Below are 22,841 nucleotides of genomic sequence, written 5' to 3'. Positions count from 1 at the left end.
GGCGACCAAACACAATGGCGCCCCAGAAGGGGAAGGCGGAGCGGTCTTTTGGTCAGGCTCCGTAGACGGGCACATCGCTCACCGCTCTCGAGTATACTACTCGACAATGTCCAGTCTCTTGACCACAAGGTAGACGAAATTCAAGCAAGGGTTGTCTTCCAGAGAGACATCAGAGATTGTAACATTCTCATTGTAACATTCTCTGTTTCACGGAAACATGGCTCACTTGGGATACGTTATCAGACTCGGTACTGCCACCCGGTTTCTTTACGCATCACGCTGACAGAAACAAACATCTCTCTGGAAAGAAGAAGGGCGGGGGTGTATGTCTTATGATTAACGAGTCGCAAATCTGACCACGACTCGATTTTGTTGCTCCCAGCCTATAGACAGAAACTAAAACAAAACGCCCGTGCTCAGGTCTGTTCAATGCTGGTCCGACCAATCTGATTCCACACTTCAAGATTGCATTGTTTGGAGGAAGAAGAAGGATGAGTACAACCCCAAGAACACCATCCCAACCGTGAAGCATGGAGGTGGAAACATCATTCTTTGGGGATGCTTTTCTGCAAAGGGGACAGGACGACTGCACCGTATTGAGGGGAGGATGGATGGGGCCATGTATCACGAGATCTTGGCCAACAACCTCCTTCCCTCAGTAAGAGCATTGAAGATGGGTCGGGGCTGGGTCTTCCAACATGACAACGACCCGAAACACACAGCCAGGGCAACTAAGGAGTGGCTCCGTAAGAAGCATCTTAAGGTCCTGGAGTGGCCTAGCCAGTCTCCAGACCCGAACTCAATAGAACATCTTTGGAGGGAGCTGAAAGTCCGTATTGAAAGTCCGCGACAGCCCCGAAACCTGAAGGACCTGGAGAAGTTCTGTATGGAGGAGTGGGCCAAAATCCCTGCTGCAGTGTGTGCAAACCTGGTCAAGAACTACAGGAAACGTATGATCTCTGTAATTGCAAACAAAGGTTTCTGTACCAAATATTAAGTTCTGCTTTTCTGATGTATCAAATACTTATGTCATGCAATAAAATGCAAATGAATGACTTAAAAATCATACAATGTGATTTTCTGTATTTTTGTTTTAGATTCCGTCTCTCACAGTTGAAGTGTACCTATGATAAAAATGTACAGACCTCTACATGCTTTGTAAGTAGGAAAACCTGCAAAATCAGCAGTGTATCAAATACTTGTTCTCCCCACTGTATGTGGCAGGGTCTACAGTCAATCATGGATTATAAAAAGAAAACCAGCACCGTCGTGGACACTGACGTCTTGCTCCCAGACAAACTAAACAACTTCTTTGCTCGCTTTGAGGACAATACACTGACCAAACCAAAACCTGCGGGCTCTTTTTCACCGCAGCCAACGTGAGTAAAATATTTAAACTAGTTAACCCTCGCAAGGCTGCCGGTCCAGACGGCATCCCTAGCCGTGTCCTCAGAGCATGCGCAAACCAGCTGGCTGGTGTGTTTACGGACATATTCAATCAATCCCTATCCAAGTCTGCTGTACCCACATGCTCCAAGAGTGCCACCATTGTTCCTGTTCCCAAGAAAGCTAATGTAACTGAGCTAAACGACTGAAAAAAAAAGCTTCTATCTCAAGGCCATCAGACTGTTAAACAGCCATCACTAACATTGAGTGGCTGCTGCTTACATACTGACTCAAATCTCTAGCCACTTTAATAATAAAAAATTGGATGTAATAAATGTATCACTAGTCACTTTTAACAATGCCACTTACTAAACTGTTTACATACCCTACATTCCTCATCTCATGTGTATGTACTGTACTCTATAACATCTACTGTATCTCCCTCATCCATATACTTACATGTACATATTCTTATTCATTCCTTTACACTTGTGTGTATTTTTTTATTTTTTATTTCACCTTTATTTAACCAGGTAGGCTAGCTGAGAACAAGTTCTCAATTACAACTGTGACATGGCCAAGATAAAGCAAAGCAGTGCAACACAAACAACAACACAGAGTTACACATGGAATAAACAAACATGCAGTCAATAATACAATAGAAAACGTCTATATAATGTGTGCAAATGAGGTAAGATAACGGAGGTACGGCAATAAATAGGCCATAGTCGCGAAATAATTACAATATAGCAATTAAACAGTGGAGTGATAGATGTGCAGAAGATGAGTGGACAAGTAGAGATACTGGGGTGCAAAGGAGCAAAATAAATAAAATAGATAACAGTATGGGGATGAGGTAGTTGGATGGGCTGATTACAGGAGGGCTATGTACAGGTGCAGTGATCTATGAGCTGCTCGGACAGCTGGTGCTTAAAGCTAGTGAGGGAGATATGCATTTCGCTACACTCGTATAAACATCTGCTAACCATGTGCATGTGACCAATAACATTTTATTTGACTACAGAGTGAAACTGCACTGACATATCAGATAAGAATAGGTCCATGTGTATGTAAGGTATAGATAGGCATACCGGTCAGATTTTTTTCAGAGAAATTGCCTTCCTCTGATGAACCTGATGGCCCTGGGACATAACATCTTCAAGGTTGTCAATACTAGTTATTGAGTCATCAGTCTTGTATCCAACTGTATTGCAGAAAAAAGCATCTTAGATAACTAGAGAGATAACACAAAGTATTTTGACATTTTGATTAGTTATGGCTCTGTGCTCCTCTACTTTACATTTTGTTATAATACAAAGAATTTGGGATGAAAGTGCAGACTTGCCTGTCTTTGATTTACAAAGCAGATTCACAAGAACTTACAGTATGTGCTGGTGTTGAATGACACTAACTTATGTATACGGTACTGGCAGCCTCGGTGTCTGACATCTAAGGATACAATAATATTAAATTAGTCATGTGCCACTTAGGCAATGGAATATGATTCAACAATCCCCAGTATCCTAATTCTAAACAACTGACAAACCTCAGGATTTATTATTTCCTTTTCAAATCTGGCCTACACGTTGAATTATGTTTCTTATAGAGTTTCCATGCGTCTTCTTAGACTCTGCAGTGCCTGCGTAAAGGAAGACAAGTTGGGCTGGGGGACACCAATAACTGTTATCATTGACTGATAGAGGTCTTACAAACATATATTACAATTTCCTTTTTTAAGACCACTTTCAAGGTAAAAAAAAGCAAGTATAAGCATAACATAAGCACATTATACAAGTTCCTGGATGCAACTAAAGCGCATCTGCTTTTATGGATTAACTAAACAAGAAACAGTATGAGTGATATGGCTAAAGGAAGGCATGTGAATTGGCAGTCCTACCAAATGTTACACTTTCCACAATCATAATTCCTGTTGTTGTGTTTCACTCTTTTAAGTGCAAAGCCAAAATAACTAGCAACTTATTCCTCTTTGGGTAAGAAAGGGTGCTAAAAAAACTGCCAAAACTTAAATAAAATAATTACATGAGGGGATTTATTTAAATATTTCGGCACACATGCATGCTTATGACTTATGACAAAACAGATGAAAAGGAACTGGCTTTTCTAGCTAGCTTGTAAACCAATTCAAGTTACAATGGCAATATTATTGTGCAATGCATGTAACATTGGGTTAACCACAATCATGTATTCTGAATCAAAGACATTTTGACCAATTATGCTAAACTAGCACGCTAACCGTTAGCTAGCACGCTAACCGCTAGTTAGCACGCTAATCATTAGCAAGCAGTAAATAAGTATAAGGTAAAAACATGCAAAGTAATAATTGCACATTAATGAATTGTTTGGATGAGCCTACCAATTTCAATCTCTTGATGTAGTATATCTGATACAATGCGGCTTTCTGACATTGTCAATGCATGTTGGATTCCACCGAAAGACATAGACATGAGACATGAGCTAACATTAATTACAAATAAAGACAATGGGTACATGCATTGCTTGCCAATACACCACATACCATTTTAGTTAACATATTGGTTAACAGTTTAGTTTATAACTTACCTTCTTGCATGAATGCGAACGTCTGCAACCATCCTCCTCTTCCTTAAAAAACGTGCTGCACAGCTACTTTTGTTGTGATCATGCTCAGGCAAAGACAGGTTTGCCAGGTCAATTTCACATTTCTAGTAAATCCAGTGAAAACTCCCTCCAAAACCTGAAAACTATCACAATCTCAGCAGATTACAGGGAAATGAATGGATTTTTTTTTAAAGATCATGCAATATAGAAGTAGTATAAAAACTTGAAGTGTTAGTTGTAGCAGTAGTAGTAGCCATGTCATGGCAGCAGTGTTGTAGTCGAGTCACTAAAGCATAAGTCTGAGTCAATTCACAACACCCTGTGGCTAACTCTGAATTGAGTCAAAGTCGTCAATGTTTGAGTCGAGTCACAAGTCCCTGTGTTTGAATCCCGGTCCAAGATTTCAAGTCTAAGACAATGGGTCCATATTAACTTAATATTAAGTTGTTAACCCAGTCAGAATGTGGCAGGGGGAATTTCAATCAATCATTTTTAAATCCCCTTTCTTTCTGCGTCAACAAATGTTTATATGCTACAGGTCAAACAGATTGTCAGCTAGCTAGCTAGCTAATTAGGTAACATGATTGAACATGGTGTGGCTGCACAGCTTCTCTATCTTTGATGTAGTCTAAACAGAAACTGAAAGACAGAGACAAACAGATACACTTTTATAAACTATACTGATGTCAGATATTAGTGGCTAATGTGGAGGTCAACTGCTCCAAGATCTGTGTGTGTGCGTACGTGGTTTGGTTTGAAGCTTCTCTAACCAGCTCTGTGTTGTTGTCCTCTGGAAACACCTCTGGTTTTCAGCGCTGTGATAGAAGATAAGCGCAGAAGCTGTGGCAGACAGATTCTGCTAGTGAGCGTATACTGAGAGCACACAGCTGATTAACCCCTTCACTGCCGGCCAGAGAAATTGAAATGTATGCAAATGTTTCCCAGTTTATGCAAATACTTGCACCATGACGTGAAACCGTGAAAGAAAGAAGGCCATGTTTCAGTTATGGTGAAGCACGATCACATGTAGCCTAACTAACCTAACCTTCTTTCTTGAACCAGTTCTAGAACAATTGATGCAGCCATACTGCTCTGCTAAGTCATAGCTTCTCATCATGTTTCTAGAGAGAAACTGGGTACGATGCATGACTGATCTTACACTGCAATATGAGTCTTTGCACTGCCCCCCATATACATCTCTACAAAAATGTGGTGACACCTCTTAAACTTGATGGATATCTTTATAATGCTAGTAAGCTTTGGGCTTTGGTGGAGAGAATGCGTTTCGGAATGAACCTTAGACAACAATACATAAGTTGCCAAAAATAATTTATTATGATGGACTGTGAAAAACCCAATGTACTGTGTGAGAGCAGATATGACATTTTCTGTCATTTAAATAGTTGAGGCTGTGTGTAAGTTTAGATGGTGTTCAAGGTACAAATTGTTCAACCTCCTTTCGTTACAGACCTTTAGTGCCCCCCTGTGGAATATCACGTGTCGTTACATGGGGATCAACATTTGTTTGTGAGGGTTGCAAAAACAACATGGGTAATGTTAGAATAAAATCATGCTGAGGAAGCTTTATTCAAATGATGTAGGATGAGACACGACGTGTCGTACAGTGTCAGGCTTCAGATCAAAAGAAAAACGATACAGTCTCTGCCTCGCAGTCCAACCAACGGTATATTAAACTAAGCACAGTTTGAAGGCTAAGCAAATGTCATTCACATTTCACAAATGTAAGGCAACACTACATCTATTCCAGATAAAGGGGTCATTTTTATTTGTATAAATGGAAGATTTATATAAGCATTGTGTAATGTGGCACTATCCAGGTCTTTCTTGCATAAGTGGGTTATTTTGGCAAGAGAGACCTGGTTACTGTGTAACCCAGCAGTTATATTAAATCTGCAGCTGTCTGCTTCCCTTACATGTGCAAGTTGAGACAGGGCCTCTTAACTCAAGCGAAGAAACCTTTGGCCAAATATTACGACAAACAAGCCTATTGGTCAGAAAATGTTGTTCAGCATTCTCGCATTTCATAAACACTGTGTTTGGATAGATCCTCATTTCCAATGCTGTAGTACAAATAGTTCCACCTTAGAATTTGTCAGTGTTGCTATACATTGAAAACGTGAAGAATTATGACACTAAGGTGTGAGTCAGATGTGCCACCTTCGGAATAATACAAATTTGAATCGGAACTTCACTTCTATTAGTCCGGTCAGCACTTACCTCTTCTCTATGGTCAACAAATCAACCAATCCAATGAAGAAATAAACATTCTACTAAAAGGGTATACTTCATAGCTCACAAGAAACCAACAACACACACCACAGATCATTTTCAACTGCAATAAAACTTTATAGAAACAGAATTCTTTGGAACATGGTGATGATAAATTAACATTTGCCTAACTAGAATAACAAGTGGATTAATATTAATCTCTAGTTGATACTGAGGGACATATTCTATCATCACACCAGCGTACTAGATACTCTGGATACTCCTAAGGGGTTGAAGCAGTCCATCTTCAGGAAGAGAACACTGTTCGAGAAGCTCCACACCCCAGGGATGAAAGTACTTTGACAGCTTGTGGCTCCTGTTGGGTCTCATAGGAAAAGTCTGTTTCAACAGTACTTCCGACAGTAGCTGCTGCTGCTCATGCACAACAGCCTGGTACGGTGGGCGCTGGTTCATTTCTGTCACCTGCCCTTTGTGGTTCGGGGTTGAAAGGGCAGTGGAGGTACTAGGATGGCAGGCAGGGCAGACGCTGGGATGATGCTGGCTGATCCTCTCTGGCCATGGGAGGCCATGAGGTCTCAATAGGGCTCCTGATTGGCGCAGCGGTATAAGGCACTGGTCCCATAGGGTGGCTCACAATTGGCAATCGGGTTAGGGTTTGGCCGGGGTAGGTCGTCATTGTAAAGAAGAATTTGTTCTTAACTAACTACACAATTTAAATAAAGGTAAAAAAATTAAATAAAATAAAGATATGTTTGTGTGTGTGTGTGTGTGTGTGTGCGACCCCTTACAACTGTCTTTGCTCCATCTCTTCAGAAAGAGACTCTTCATCCACCTCCAAGATCGAGGGCAGCGATGGAGAGACACACACTGGGAAGAAAGGCCTAGACTTAAAGTTAACGTCCCAGTGAATGGGCTTCACTCTCTTCCTGCGCCCTCGTTGGCTATTCTCCCATTCACGCTTGGCCTTGGCACGGAAGGCGGGTATGTGCCCCCGCTTGATAGGAGGCTGTTCTGCCAGTGGGACCAAGGGGGTCAAGGGGATTTCAAAGGGGCACTTCTCACCCGCCTGCACGGCTCTCCTACTGGTCAATAAGGGGGAGTGGTCGGTGCGACCTGTGTGGCTGGGCATATGTCTGGGCAGGGGGTGACAGCCATCATCTCCACAGACTAAAGGTGGACCACAGAGGAACAACCTCTCAGTGCTACTGAAGGACAGGGGCTCAGAGGGTAATATGATTTGTTTGTCACCCACTTGTTCTGGTAGCTGCTGGTCCAGCATAGCAGACCGGATCTGTAAGAGCTGGATCCTCTTCGACACACTCCGTGATCTGGCGTTGGCAGGCCGGGCTGGCACTGGGGAGGCAGGTGGGGCAGGCACTCGGCTGGAAGGAACCGGAGAAGCAGATGGAGCAGGCACCAGAAGGTCAGGTACATAGCTGACCATTTGGGTAGGCAATGGGATGGCCATCTGGGCAGGTGAGGCTGACACTGCAATTGTTGGCAGCACAGGGAAATAATTGGTGCTCTCCCTCCTACCCATGGAGTTTATAAGCTCTAAGGTCTGGTTAGGGAACCTCAGAGTGCTGCCATCAGTATTTCTTGTTATCCTAGCTATCCCGGTCTTGGGTCGAGCCAGGCTTCTGCTGGCCTGGACCTCTGGCTGGAGGACATCCACAGGAGAACATGGCGGCTGCAAGAGGCTGCCGTCGGACAGAGACCGTCTGGCCTGAGCAGGAGGAGAGCAGGGCCTTTGTTCCTGAATGTTAGACCTCTTGAGAGGATTGGCCTGGATCCTGACTTTAGACTGGCTGCATGAAGTCCCAGATAAAGGAGCCACTGCCTTGGCTGCAGTGGAGCATAAATTGGGCGTCCTAGGGATGCTTCCTGGTATCTGTGGTCTGCTGGATTTAACCTCTGGCTCCTTCTTGTGGCTGGAGGTAAATGTGCTCCCTCCGGTTTTGGATTTAACCGGACCCAGACGCTTGCTACCCATCTGTCCCTCCAGCTGCAGACGAGGCATGCGAGGCACCTTGAGGGTGTTTTTGTTCCTTTGGGCATTGAGAGAGGTCACAGTGAGCATTGGGAGCCTGATGGGTGGAGTGGCCATTGGAAGCCTTCCCATGTCAGCCCTCTCTTTAGTCACACCCATGTTGTGGAAGTGGGATCGGCTATTCTTTCTCCCTGGTGGCATTGGCTGTAGGACAATATCACTGGCACACCGGACACTGAGGATGTCTGTCAGGCTGTTCTCAGAACTGTTCTGACTGGTCTCTTGTGTCCTAGTCCTGGACTTCCCCCTGTTTTTCATGGCTGTGAGAGTCACAGTGGAGGAGCAAACAACATGTTTGAGAATAAGAATATAGAATAAATTACATATATTACAATAGAATTTGATCAAAGTTGTTATTATAAGCTAGTGTTTTTCCACTTTCAAAGGACATTCCAATTCCTGCCAAAATGTTCACAAATTCTTAAAAATGAAAGATTCACAGACTAAGGCCTACCTTCAATTTGGACTTCCAGATAATTTGCACACGTATGATTTGACTATACAGTTTCAACAATATATTCTTGAAAACAGAAACAAGACCACAATACCTAGTTTAAAGAAATATTTTTGTCACAAATCACAAAACATACGTTTTTCTTAGTTATTGATCAAATAAAGTTGTCATAAGATAAAAGTAGTGTATTTGAGATGATTTCATTAAATTATAGGTCCTACCTCAGATATGGAAGAGCATCAATGACCCGTCTATGGAATGTCAAATTTTAACAAAAGAAAGCTTCATTATGACATCATGTACATTATGATATAGCAGCCTCCACATCATAAAAGTTTGTCAAAACCACTTGAATAGGCATGAAATGTTCAGTTAAATACAATAGGCCTAATTCAACAATTGAATAAAAACAATACTTTGACAGTAATTATGCAGTTTATTGGCTTTTATTTTCATTACAGTAGTGGTTTTGAATGTATTAAAATGAGAGTAGGCCTAGTGAGTTTAGTAGAACTCGATCGCTCATTGAACATCTGTGTGGAACGTTCGCAGCTGACGCCACACAGATGTTTTTGAAAAACATTCACGATTTTAGTTTCATTGTAAAGGTTTTCCTCCTCCTCTTCTGAGGATGAGTAGCGAGAAGGATCGGAGGACCAACGCGCAGCGTGCTAAGTGTCCATATCGTTTAATAAAACAAACTGAACACTCAATGAATACAAAACAATAAACGTGAACAAAACCGAAACAGTACCGTGTGGCGAACAAACACAGACACGGAAACCATCACCCACAAAACAACAGTGAAATCCAGGCTACCTAAGTATGATTCTCAATCAGAGACAACTATCGACACCTGCCTCTGATTGAGAACCATACTAGGCCGAACACAGAAAACCAACCTAGAAACACAAAACATAGAATTCCCACCCAACTCACGTCCTGACCAACTAAAACAAACAAATAACACAAGAACTAGGGTCAGAACGTGACATTCATATTCAATTTATGAGCATATATGCACGACAAATAAATTCCCAGTACTCAAATAAATCTGAAAATCGCAATTATCTATTTATTATAGCATCCTCTTAGAACGAGAATCCCTGTGGTGTCAGTGTTTTTGATTATGTCCAAGTAGGAACATAGCTACAGGTATTTTGACTTCTACACTAAAATAGTAGCAGTTGTGTGTGTTTTCTTGTCGTGCATTCGTTTTGAGTCAACGCTAATCCCACAATATTTTGGTCCCATTCGGTATTAGCACTGTCAGCCAATGGGGGAAGTGACATGTCTGATGCCTAAATTGCTGTTGTCGACCAAACACATTTCAAATTCACTTTTAATGTATTCTCAACTTCAAACCAAGTAATTTGGTTTTGCTATTTTATGAAGCACAGTGTGGTTTAGTCGCCAGGGTTGTGGGTGCGATTCCCACGGGTGACCAGTGTGACCGTATGCTAAATGACCAAAATGTAAATAACCAGTGATGGAAAACGTACTCAATTGCCATACTTGAGTAAAAGTAAAGTTACCTTAGTAGAAAATGACAAAAAAAAAGTGAAAGTCAGCCAATAAAAAACTACCTGAGTTAAAGTCTAAAAGTATTTGGTTTTAAATATACTTCAGTATCAAAAGTAAATGTAGTTGCTAAAATATACTTAAGTATCAAAAGTAAATGTAGTTGCTAAAATATACTTAAGTATCAAAAGTAAAAGTATGAATTTTAAATTCCTTAAATTAAGCAAATCAGATAGCCAGAGTCACACTCAGACATCATTTAAAAACAAGGAATTTGTGTTTAGTGATTAGTGAGTCCGCCAGATCAGAGGCAGTAGGGATGACCAGGGATGTCCTCTTGATAAGTGTGGGAATTGGACCATTTTCGGTCCTGCTAAGCATTCAAAATGTAATGCGTACTTTTGGGTGTCAGGGAAAATATATGGAGTAAAAAGTACATCATATTCTTTAGAAATGTTAAGTAAAAGTAAAATATGTCAAAAACATAAATAATAAAGTACAGATATAGTACTTTAAAGTATTTTTACTTAAATACTTTATATCAAAATAAAGAAAGTCGCACACTCCATATATAAACTCCCAGTAATGTATTGGGTATTTACCAATGTTTCAGCATCACTGTGCCTTCTTCAGGGTAATGTCATGAATACTTGAAACAGGTTATGTAGACAAACAGTGCAATTAGTGCATCCAATGACAATAGTGAGGGGTGTGTCATAATGATTAAGTTCATTAGAATTAATTAGTGAAACTGTTAAAAAAAATAGTTTATGGCATATTAAATATATTAGGCTATTGTTATCATATAGAAACATCATTTAATATAGTACATCATATTAGCATCCACATACATTATTGTTTAATTTAATTTCACATATTTAATTGTTTTGTATTTCATTTCATATTTGTTACATGTAAACTTTTGGTTCAACCTTAATCTATAATGAGCATCATCAACAGGGGGAACATATTAGGTGTACACTAATAAGCTGTAGAAAGATCATATACATTTATAAGACTTGTTCATAAAAGAAAGAATTGATCATAAGAAGGGCCTGAGATCAATGTCAATATTCAGACCACTAGGGGTCAATGTTTTTAGAGAGGATATCCTGTAAGGCTCCCTTTGTCGGCTTTTCCACACGAACAGATGAGTGTATTTAGTGCAAAAGATGGTTGCGTTGTTTTTCTTCTTAGGTTGAGTTTTAAGTAATTCCTCTCTTGGTTTATGAGATATTTACATCATTGCCTCATCAAGAGTTTTGTCCTTGTAGCCTCTCATTTTCAATTTCGGTAATTTATTTTAGCATTGCTGTCAAAATCTGTCTGGTGGCCACAGATTTGTTTAATCCTGCATAACTGACTGTATGGTTGACCATTCTTGAGGGGAAGGGGATGCATACTATTCACACATAGCAAGATATTACAGTCTGTGGGCTTTGTGTATAAGTCTGTGTGTAATGTCATTCTCTTTGATGATCTATAAGTCCAGGTAGTGTATTTTTCTCTCATCAGTCTGCATGGTGAATTTTAGGTATTCAGAGCTCTTGTTTAGTAGAGTTTGGAGTTAATTTAGTTCCTGCTGACTTCCTTCCCAGAGCACAAATACATCATCTATGTATCTCTTCCATAGGATGGTTTTAGAAACTTTCCCTGCAGAAGACACAGTGATGCAGAAACGTTGGCAAATACCCAATAAATTACTGGGAGTTTATATACGGAGTGAGCGACTTTCTTTATTTTGATAGTTTATCGTTTATTTCCCCACACGAACACATTTTTCTGGGTGTGCACCAGCTCATGTTTTTTAATCTGCTTAAGTACTTTACACCACTGTAAATAACACACATATGGGAGGTTTTATATGGAGTGTGCAACTTTCTTTATTTTGATATAAAGTATTTAAAGTACTGTATCTGTACTTTATTAGTTATGGGGCAGCAGGGTAGCCTAGTGGTTAGAGTGGTGGACTTGTAACCAAAATGTTGCAAGTTCAAATCCCTGAGCTGACAAGGTACAAATCTGTCATTCTGCCCCTGAACAGGCACTGCTCCTAGGCCATCATTGAAAATAGTTTGTTCTTAACTGACTTGCCTAGTTAAATAAATGTATGTTTTTGACATATGCTAAGCATTCACATTTACTTAACAACATTCCTAAAGAATATGATGTACTTTTTACTCAATACATTTTCCCTGACCCCCAAAAGTACTCATTACATTTTGAATGCTTAGCAGGACAGAAAATGGTCAAATTCCAACACTTATCAAGAGAACATCCCTGGTCATCCCTACTGCCTCTGATCTGGCGGACTCACTAATCACTTAACACAAATTATTTGTTTTTAAATGATGTCTGAGTGTGACCCTGGCTATCTGATTTGCTTAATTTAAGGACTTTTAAATTCATACTTTTACTTTTGATACTTAAGTATATTTAAAACCAAATACTTTTAGACTTTTACTCAGGTAGTATCTTATTGGCTGACTTTCACTTTTATTTGAATCAAGGTAACTTTACTTTTACTCAAGTATGACAATTGAGACTTCCGGAAATGGCTAAGCTCTAACAAGACGTGTCTGCGTAGCGTCCTCAAACTTTTGAACCTTTTTAAGGCATTTGACATGGTTTACCTGATCGTCAATAGTGAGTTGGAAGTTAAAACATCTATTGTATCGCCAAAGCAAAAGATGCCCAATATGTCAAAATGCCCCTCTCTGACAGCCCTTCTTCGGATTCGGCAAAAGCTAGCTCGGAAGAAGCAACAGCATGGTTCAGAATGGAGATGGACGAGGGTATAACAAAAATCCAAGAGACACTTTCTGAACACCTCAGCAAAATTGATGTACTGGTCGATAAACTCCACGAAGACCAGATAGTCACAAAGGGACGAGTGACAAACTTAGAAAAAGCCCATGCTGACCACCAGGCTGCCATCCTGGACGTCCATGAGGAAGTGGACCAAAAATACAAGAAGTTAGAAGACGCGATCTCTAAACTCGAGGAGAAATTGTATTATTATGAAGATTTCCAAAGGAGCTCAAATTTGAGACTTCAAGGTTTCCCAGAGGCCGTGGAGGGAATAGACACAATCTGCTTTCTACAGGAATGGATTCCCAAAATTCGGGATCTACCCCCTCCCGTGCACCCACTGGAGATCGAGAGGGCCCATCGCACCCTACGGAGGCAGCTGCCTGGCCAGGTTGCACCCAGGGCATTTGTCATTACATTTCTACACCAGAACACTGTTCGCATCCTGTCTGCTGCCCGAGCAAAGAGAGAGCTCAAGTATGGAGATGCCAGAATCATGATCTTTCCGGATCTTTCTCCCACACTACACAAGAGGAGGATGGCTTTCTCCCTACTGAAGAGACTTCTACGTCAGGCTGGCTTGGCATACGACCTGAGCTACCCAGCGACTTTGTGGATCGAAACCAAGAATGGTGAGCGCACATTTGACTCTGTGAAGATGGCTGAAACATACATGAGGAAAGAACTTCCTGACTTGTTCACGTCTACTACATCCCGAGGAACTGTCTTTTGAACTTGGAAACAGTGGATAGTGAACTGTTAGCACATCATTCATAATTTTAGTTGTTACAAGTTGTATATACTCAATGCAATTTTGTTTTTCCTTTTCCATATTTCTTATTTTCTTTAAAGATGTCTGCACCTAATAACTATACTTTTATGACACTTAACATTAGGGGTACTAAATGCCCAGTCAAGCGCAAACGCATTCTGAATGATCTAAAGCAGCATAAGGTTGATATAGCTCTTCTTCAGGAGACACACCTGACTGACTCTGAGCATGATAAACTGAAGAGAATGGGTGGGCCAAGTGTACTATTCATCTTTCACCTCTCGGGCAAGAGGGGTGGCCATACTCATTAATAAGCATTGCCCCTTTCAGATACAATCTCAGAATAAAGACAAAGGGGGAAGGTTTGTGATCATTCAAGGTTTCATTAATACTGAGCCCATTACCATTGTGATTGTGTATGGTCCTAACCATGATGATCCTACATTTTACAAAGACATCTTTTTAAAGTTAATATGCCCATCATCAGAGATAATAATGGCAGGGGATTTTAACTTGGTACTGGACCCTTCCAGTGATAGATCTTCCTCTAATAGTATCAACCTCACACAGGAAGCTAAAATGTTAAAAACAAATGAAACACTTTGGACTCGTAGACTTATGGAGATTTCACAACCAAAAGGTTAAAGAATACTCATTTTACTCCCCTGTCCATAACAGTTACTCTAGAAGAGACTTATTTCTTATTCCTGCAGCCAGGGGAAGTTTAACTACTGGGTGTAAGTACTTACCAAGATGTATATCAGATCATTCTGCCCTGCTGGCTTCAGTACCCGTCAGTAGAGCACAGCCACCCTCAAGAAGATGGAGGTTTGGTACATATTTACTAAATAGTCCCACATTTGTAACATTTCTGAACACTCATATAGACTTTTTTTTTAGCACCAATAACAACTCTGCCTCTTCCCTAATTTTATGAGAAGCTCTCCTTGCATATCTGAGGGGGCAAATCATATCCTTTAGTTCAGATGCTTGTCAGATGTTTAAAGGCTCAAGTAGATTCGTTGGAGAATGAAATTACAGATCTGGAAAATGAACATAGTGTAACATTTGACGACTCAACTCTACAAAAATTAGATTCAAAGCGATTGGAATATAACACCCTGACGACCCATGAAGTGGAAAATGCTCTCAGGAGAACAAAACAAAACCACTACGAACATGGAGATAAAGCAGGAAAGTTGCTTCCTTGCCAGATAAGACGAGAGGATACTAGTAGAGTTATCAGCTCTATTAAGCTACCCAGTAACACAGTTGTTCACAGTCCTGAGGAAATTTATCCAGTCTTCAGGGAGTTTTATGAAAAATTGTACAAGTCTGAAGGGGATGCCCCTGCCACAATGCATGAGTTTTTGAACAAACTCAATTTACAAACTTTAATGATGAGGATAGAGAGCACATGGAGAAAGAGATTACATCAGAGGAAATTAGGGAATCAATTTTCAACACTGCTGGGGGAAAATCACCAGGGTTAGACGGATTCCCTATTGAATTCTATCGATCCTTTTTACCCAAACTAATTGAGCCTCTTTGCAGTAAGTTTAATTATGCCATAGAGACAGAAAAGCTCCCAGACACTGATCACAGTTTTGTTAAAACCTGGGAAAGATCCTATGCTTTGTGGGTCGTATAGACCAATATCTATCTCTATTGAACACTTCATATAAGATTCTTGTGAAACTCATTGCTCTTAGACTGGATAAGGTTCTACCTGACTTGGTTGATATGGACCAAACAGGCTTTGTAAGAAACCGCTCATCTCCTGATAATATCAGAAGATTATTTAATATTATGCATTATGTGTAGAGAATGACCAAGAATCTGTAGTGGCGGCTTCATTAGATGCGGAACAAGCTTTTGACCGCATAGAATGGAACTACCTGTTAGAAGTTTTACAGAGGATGAATATTGGACCTAAGTATGTAGGTCTGGTTAGATTACTGTACAAATGTCCGGTAGCTCAGATCCTGACTAATGGAAACATTTCCTCACAGTTCTCCCTATCATGTGGCATAAGACAGGGTTGTCCCACTAGTCTGCTCCTATTTTCTTTGGCTATAGAGCCACTGGCAGAAGCTTTTAGATCTCATCCATCCATGGTGTTTGTATAGGTGCGCGTGAACATCTGGTCTCGCTATATGCCGATGACATTTTGCTTTACCTCACTAAACAAGAAATTTCACTCCAAACATTAGTTGACATCCTGAAAGAATATGGAACCTTTTCAGGATATAAAAAAAAAATTGCAGAATATAATTATGCCTTTTAACAGGGCAGCTATGCAGAACCCAATCTTAGACCAAACTTTTTCTTGGAAACCACAGAAAATAACATATCTTGGATTGCAAATTCCTTCTGAAACTATTAAGACATATTAACTGAACTATACTCCACTTCTCAAAAAAGTTGGGGAAGAATTGGATAGATGGCGGGATTTACCAATTTCTCTTATTGTGCGGGTCAATTGTGTAAAGATGAATATATTACCAAAATTCTTGTACCTTTTTCAAACTTTGCCCTTTCCTTTTCCCAAAGTATTTTTCTAACAACTTAATAGGAAGATTTCTTCATTTCTGTGGAAAGGGAAACCCTCCAGAGTGAAACACAACTTTATGCAAACCATACTCAGAAGGAGGACTCACTCTACCTGACTTCCAGTTGTATTACTGGGCATCTCAGTTAAACTGTGTGGATATGGCAAGATACAACAACAAGTTCACCCTCTGGGAGACAGACAGAGGAGGAGTGTCTGACCCCTGCTACATTGGCATCTATACCTTATATTAGCCCACCTAAAGCTTTGCTAGGTCTCATAAACAACCCTTTCATTAAAAACACTTTAAATATATGGATTGAAGTCTGTAAACAAACAGAAGAGCTTAGATCTATATATGAACAAACACCTTTCTATAATAACCACATCTTACCCAAAGCCCTGAGAGATGGTATTACATTTTCTTGGTTCAACAAAGGAATTAAAACATTTGGTAATCTCTATGGAGAAGGTGAACAACTATCCTTTCAACAACTGGCATCTCATTTTAAGTTACCTCAAACTATTTTCTTCAAGTACCTACAGGTTAGGCATTATATTTACCACTCAGCAGGGAGGTAGGATTCAGCCCATGTGTAAACCTAAAACTGATAAACTGTGGCTGGAGAGGAAAGGGGTAAAAGGTTTCATTTCCTACATGTACTCGAGGCTTCAAGCTCTGTCGGGGAATGATGAACCTCTGAAAGCTTGCATGAAGTGGCATGATGACCTTGGTCTCATATTTGAGGATGAGAAATGGGGAAAGCTCTTTTTAGATGCTCAGCGTCTTTCATTTAACACAAGGCACAAGTTGATGCAATTCCATTTTTTACATAGGGTCTACTTTACACCAGAGAGACTGTACAAGATCACTTCTAAATATTTAACATTTTGCCCAAGGTGTAAAACGGGAGTGTGCACAGTTATGTATATGTTGTTGTCCTGCACTGAACTAAGCAATTATTGGAAAGACATTATTCAGATCTTATCACAGGTCACTAACATGACGGTACCACTAGATCCTTCCCTTATTCTTCTTGGAGATGATTCTGTTCTACCAGTTAATATTTGTAGCAAAACCAGATTCATTCAATTGGCAGTCATTGCAGCCAATAAATGCACAGCTATTATATGGAAGAGTGACACTCCGCCAAGCAAGCAGATGTGGATAAAATAACTATCTTCCTATATTCCATCTGATAGAATAACATACAATTGACGTAATAAACCCTTTGAATTTACTGATGTCTGGGGGGACTTTCAGTAGTTTCTAGAGACGTCACCTTAGCTGCCTCATTACTACTTTCTTCATGAATCTATTATTATTATTTGTTTTTGTGTTGAATCATTTATTTTCTAGCATGGAATGTGAAGGTCATTCTGTTTCTTTTTTTGTTGTTAATCAGTGAAGTTAATACCGGTAGAGGGGAGGGAGGGGGGTGTTCCTGTGTTGGGGAGGGAAGGATTTTGCACGATGTGCTCCCATGTAGCATGGTGTTTTGTTTAGGTGGAAGGAATAACGGGGCATTATCTGTATCATATTCTGATGATTGTTAAATTGTAAAAGAAAAAATAAAAGAAATGGCAATAAATATATTGTAAAAAAAAAGTATGTCAATTGAGTACTTTTCCACCAATAAGTATTTACATTTTAGTCATTTAGCATACGGTCACACTGGTCACCCGTGGGAATCGCACCCACAACCCTGGCGACTAAACCACACTGTGCTTCATCAAATAGCAGAACCAAATGACCTGGTTTGAAGTTGAGATGACATGGTGCAAGTGATCAGTGCCGTTCGAGATTCTACATTGACTACAGCCATTGTGAATATCTCCACAACCTACAGTATGCATGCTGTCTTGAGCATGCACATTTTATATGATTAACTTTACATATGAATACATGTATAGTTACAGTAACCTCAAAATGTGGCCATGGATCTGTTACTTATGTTAAGGTTGAATAAATACTGTTACATTAGTTTGTAAGAGAGCCTTAACTTTAGGCTATTACCTGTATTACAAAAGTAATATTGAATTGTGTTTAGTTGACAAAGCAACCAAATATCAACATTTAAAGGATATATTTACTGCTTGGATAGTTCAATCTAAGACACTGGCTTAATTCCATTCTTTCACTTTCATTTTTGGTTGAGTTGGAGACCTGAAGCCAACATATAATTTATGAACCTGTTTTGTCGACAAATTAACAGGCTATTTATTGTATTTCAAAAGTGAAATTGAAATGTGTTTGGTCGACAACATCAATTTAGGCATCAGGCATGTCACTTCCCCTATTGACGGTGCTAATACCAAATGGAGCCAAAATATTGTGGGTTTAGCGTTGACTCAAAACGAATGCACGACAGGAAAACACACACAACTACTACTATTATAGTATAGACGTCAAAATACCTGTAGCTATGTTCCTACTTGGACATAATCAAAAACATTGACAGCACAGTTATTCTCGTTCTAAGAGGATGCTCTAATAAATAAATAATTGCGATAGTCAGATTTATTTGAGTACTGGGAATTTATTTGTCGTGCATATATGCTGATAAGTTGAATATTAAACTAAAATCGTGAATGTTTTTCAAAGGCGTCTGTGTGGCGTCAGCTGCGAACATTCCACACAGATGTTCAATGAGCGATCGAGTTCTACTAAACTCACTAGGCCTACTCTCATTTTAATACATTCAAAACCACTACTGTAATGAAAATAAAAGCCAATAAACTGAATAATTACTGTCAAACGACTATTTTTATTAAATTGTTGAATTAGGCATATTGTACTTAATTTGACATTTCATGCCTATTCAAGTGGATTTGACAAATGTTTATTATGTGGACGGCTACTATGTCATAATGTACATGATGTCATAATGAAGCATTCTTTTGTTAAAATAAGAAATTCCATAGACAGGTCATTGATGCTCTTCCTGAACTAAGGTAGGACCTAATAATCTCAAATACACTACTTTTATCTTATGAGAACTTTATTTGATCAATAACTGTAAGAAAAACGGTTATGTTTTGTGATTTGTGACAAAAAAAGCATTTCTTTAAACTAGGTATTGTGGTCTTGTGTTTCTGTTTTCAAGAATATATTGTTGAAACTGTATAGTCAAATCCTACGTGTGCAAGTCCAAATTGAAGGTAGGCCTTAGTCTGTGAATCTTTCATTTTTATTAATTTGTGAACATTTTGGCAGGAATTGGAATGTCCTTTGAAAGTGGAAAAACACTAGTTTATAATAACAACTTTGATCAAATTCTATTGTAATATATGTAATTTATTCTATATTCTTATTCTCAAACATGTTGTTTGCTCTTCCACTGTGACTCTCACAGCCATGAAAGACAGAGGGAAGTCCATGACTAGGACACAAGAGACCAGTCAGAACAGTTCTGAGAACAGCCTGACAGACATCCTCAGTGTCCGGTGTGCCAGTGATATTGTCCTACAGCCAATGCCACCAGGGAGAAAGAATAGCCGATCCCACTTCCACAACATGGATGTGACTAAAGAGAGGGCTGACATGGGAAGGCTTCCATTGGCCACTTCACCCATCAGCCTCCCAATGCTCACTGTGACCTCTCTTAATGCCCAAAGTAACAAAAACACCCTCAAGGTGCCTCGCATGCCTCGTCTGCAGATGGAGGGACAGATGGGTAGCAAGCGTCTGGGTCCGGTTAAAACCAAAACCAGAGGGAGCACATTTACCTCCAGCCACAAGAAGGAGCCAGAGGTTAAATCCAGCAGACCACAGACACCAGGAAGCATCCCTAGGAGGCCCAATTTATGCTACACTGCAGCCAAGGCAGTAGCTCCTTTATCTGGGACTCCATGCAGCCAGTCTGAGGTGAAGATCCAGGCCAATCCTCTCAAGAGGTCTAACATCCAGGACCAAAGGCCCCGCTCTCCTCCTGCTCAGGCCAGACGGTCTCTGTCCGACGGCAGCCTCTTGCAGCCGCCATGTTCTCCTGTGGATATCCTCCAGCCGGAGGTCCAGGCCAGCAGAAGCCTGGCTCGACCCAAGACCGGGATAGCTAGGATAACAAGACATACTGATGGCAGCACTCTGAGGTTCCCTAACCAGACCTTAGAGCTTATAAACTCCATGGGTAGGAGGGAGAGCACCAATTCTTTCCCTGTGCTGCCAACCATTGCAGTGTCAGCCTCACCTCCCCTGATGGCCATCCCATTGCCTACCCCAATGGTCAGCCATGTGCCTGACCTTCTGGTGCCTACTCCATCTGCATCTCCGGTTCCTTCCAGCCGAGTGCCTGCCCCACCTGCCTCCCCAGTGCCAGCCCGGCCTGCCAACGCCAGATCACGGCGTGTGTCGAAGAAGATCCAGCTATTACAGATCCGGTCTGCTATGCTGGACCAGCAGCTACCAGAACAAGTGGGTGACAGACAAATCATATTACCCTCTGAGCCCCTGTCCTTCAGTAGCACTGAGAGGTTGTTCCTCTGTGGTCCACCTTTAGTCTGCGGAGATGATGGCTGTCACCCCCTGACCAGAACTTCGCCCAGCCACACAGGTCGCACCGACCACTCCCCTTTATTGACCAGTAGGAGAGTCGTGCAGGCGGGTGAGAAGTGCCCCTTTGATACCCTCTTGACCCCCTTGGTCCCACTGGCAGAACAGCCTCCTATCAAGCGGGGGCACATGCCCGCCTCCTGTGCCAAGGCCGAGCGGGAGAATAGACAACGAGGGCGCAGGAAGAGAGTGAAGCCCATTCACTGGGACGTTAACTTTAAGTCTGGGCCTTTCTTCCCAGTGTGTGTCTCTCCATCACTGCCCTCGATCTTGGAGGTGGATGAAGAGTCTCTTTCTGAAGAGATGCAGCAAAGCCAGTTGTAAGGGGTCGCACACGCACACACACCTTCATTTTATTTATTTTTTACCTTTTTTTAAATTGTGAAGTTAGTTAATAACAAATTCTTATTTACAATGACGACCTACCCCGGCCAAACCCTGACCCGGACAACACTGGGCCAATTGTGAGCCACCCTATGGGACCAGTGCCTTATACCGCTGCGCCAATCAGGAGCCCTATTGATACCTCATGGCCTCCCATGGACCAGAGAGGATCAGCCAGCATCTGCCCTGCCTGCCATCCTAGTTCCTCCACTGCCCTTTCAACCCCAAACCACAAAGGGCAGGTGACAGAAATGATCCAGCGCCCACCGATCCAGGCTGCATGAGCAGCAGCAGCTACTGTCGGAAGTACTGTTGGAACAGACTTTTCCTATGAGACCCAACAGGAGCCACAAGCTGTCAAAGTACTTTCATCCCTGGGTGTGGAGCTTCTCGAACAGTGTACTCTTCCTGAAGATGGACTGCTTCAACCCCTTAGGAGTATCCAGAGTATCTAGTATGCTGGTGTGATGATAGAATATGTCCCTCAGTATCAACTAGAGATGAATATTAATCCACTTGTTATTCTGTTAGGCAAATGTTAATTTATCATCACCATGTTCCAAAGAATTCTGTTTCTATAAAGTTTTATTGCAGTTGAAAATGATGTGTGGTGTGTGTTGTTGGTTTCTTGTGAGCTATGAAGTATACCCTTTTAGTAGAATGTTTATTTCTTCATTGGATTGGTTGATTTGTTGACCAAGGAGAAGAGGTAAGTGCTGACCGGACTAATAGAAGTGAAGTTCCAATTCAAATTTGTATTAATCCGAAGGAGGCACATCTGACTCACACCTTAGTGTCATAATTCTTCACGTTATCAATATATAGCAACACTGACAAATTCTCAGGTGGAACTATTTGTACTACAGCATTGGAAATGAGGGTCTATCCCAACACAGTGTTTATGAAATGCGAGAATGCTGAACAACATTTTCTGACCAATAGGCTTGTTTGTTGTAATATTTGGCCAAAGATTTCTTCGCTTGAGTGAAGAGGCCCTGTCTCAACTTGCACATGTAAGGGAAGCAGACAGCTGCAGATGAAATATAACTGCTGGGTTAGAGAAGCAGGTTAGAGAAGCTTCAAACCTAACCACGCACGCACGCACACACACACACACACACACACACACACACTGTATGCTAATTAATATTTAGATGCATTTGCAGGCACATACAGTATGAAAGAGAAAGAGCACTGTCTGAATGCCGAGGTGAGAACGCAGCCCGGGGCATTCCATTGTTCTCTACCAGCATTTAAGAGTTAAGTACTGTTCAAGGTATGAGCATGTGCACTGGCATTCAGCAGGGTCAGTGCAATAACCCAAAACACAAATTTACACTGACAGAGTTCATACACTAATTGTGTGCAGCGCTGTAAGCATGTGTCTTATTTAATCTTATTTAATGATATTACTACATGTTAAAGAGCATGAGTGTCTTATTTCATCTTATTCAATGATGTTACTACATGTTAAAGAGCATTAGTGTCTTATTTAATCTTATTCAATGATAT

General features: G+C 40.8%; 2 protein-coding genes across 2 annotated transcripts; one reads left to right on the top strand and one right to left on the bottom strand.

Moving 5' to 3' along the window:
• Positions 1–6,330: 6,330 nt before the first annotated feature.
• LOC149985526 (uncharacterized) lies at positions 6,331–11,975 on the bottom strand. Its single transcript, XM_090233066.1, has one exon. The coding sequence runs from the start codon at positions 8,540–8,542 to the stop codon at positions 7,019–7,021; it is 1,524 nt and encodes a 507-aa protein (XP_090089192.1). The 5' UTR covers positions 8,543–11,975; the 3' UTR covers positions 6,331–7,018.
• A 5,752-nt stretch (positions 11,976–17,727) lies between these two features.
• On the top strand, positions 17,728–21,934 carry LOC149985525 (uncharacterized). Its single transcript, XM_090233050.1, has one exon. The coding sequence runs from the start codon at positions 19,752–19,754 to the stop codon at positions 21,267–21,269; it is 1,518 nt and encodes a 505-aa protein (XP_090089176.1). The 5' UTR covers positions 17,728–19,751; the 3' UTR covers positions 21,270–21,934.
• Positions 21,935–22,841: the final 907 nt, after the last annotated feature.

Source organism: Oncorhynchus mykiss, chromosome 1, assembly GCF_057628025.1.
Source record: "Oncorhynchus mykiss isolate SJ-2025 chromosome 1, ASM5762802v1, whole genome shotgun sequence".
Classification (NCBI taxonomy): domain Eukaryota; kingdom Metazoa; phylum Chordata; class Actinopteri; order Salmoniformes; family Salmonidae; genus Oncorhynchus; species Oncorhynchus mykiss.
The sequence above is the reverse complement of the archived record's forward strand: the minus strand, read 5'-3'. Positions and strand labels throughout refer to the sequence as shown.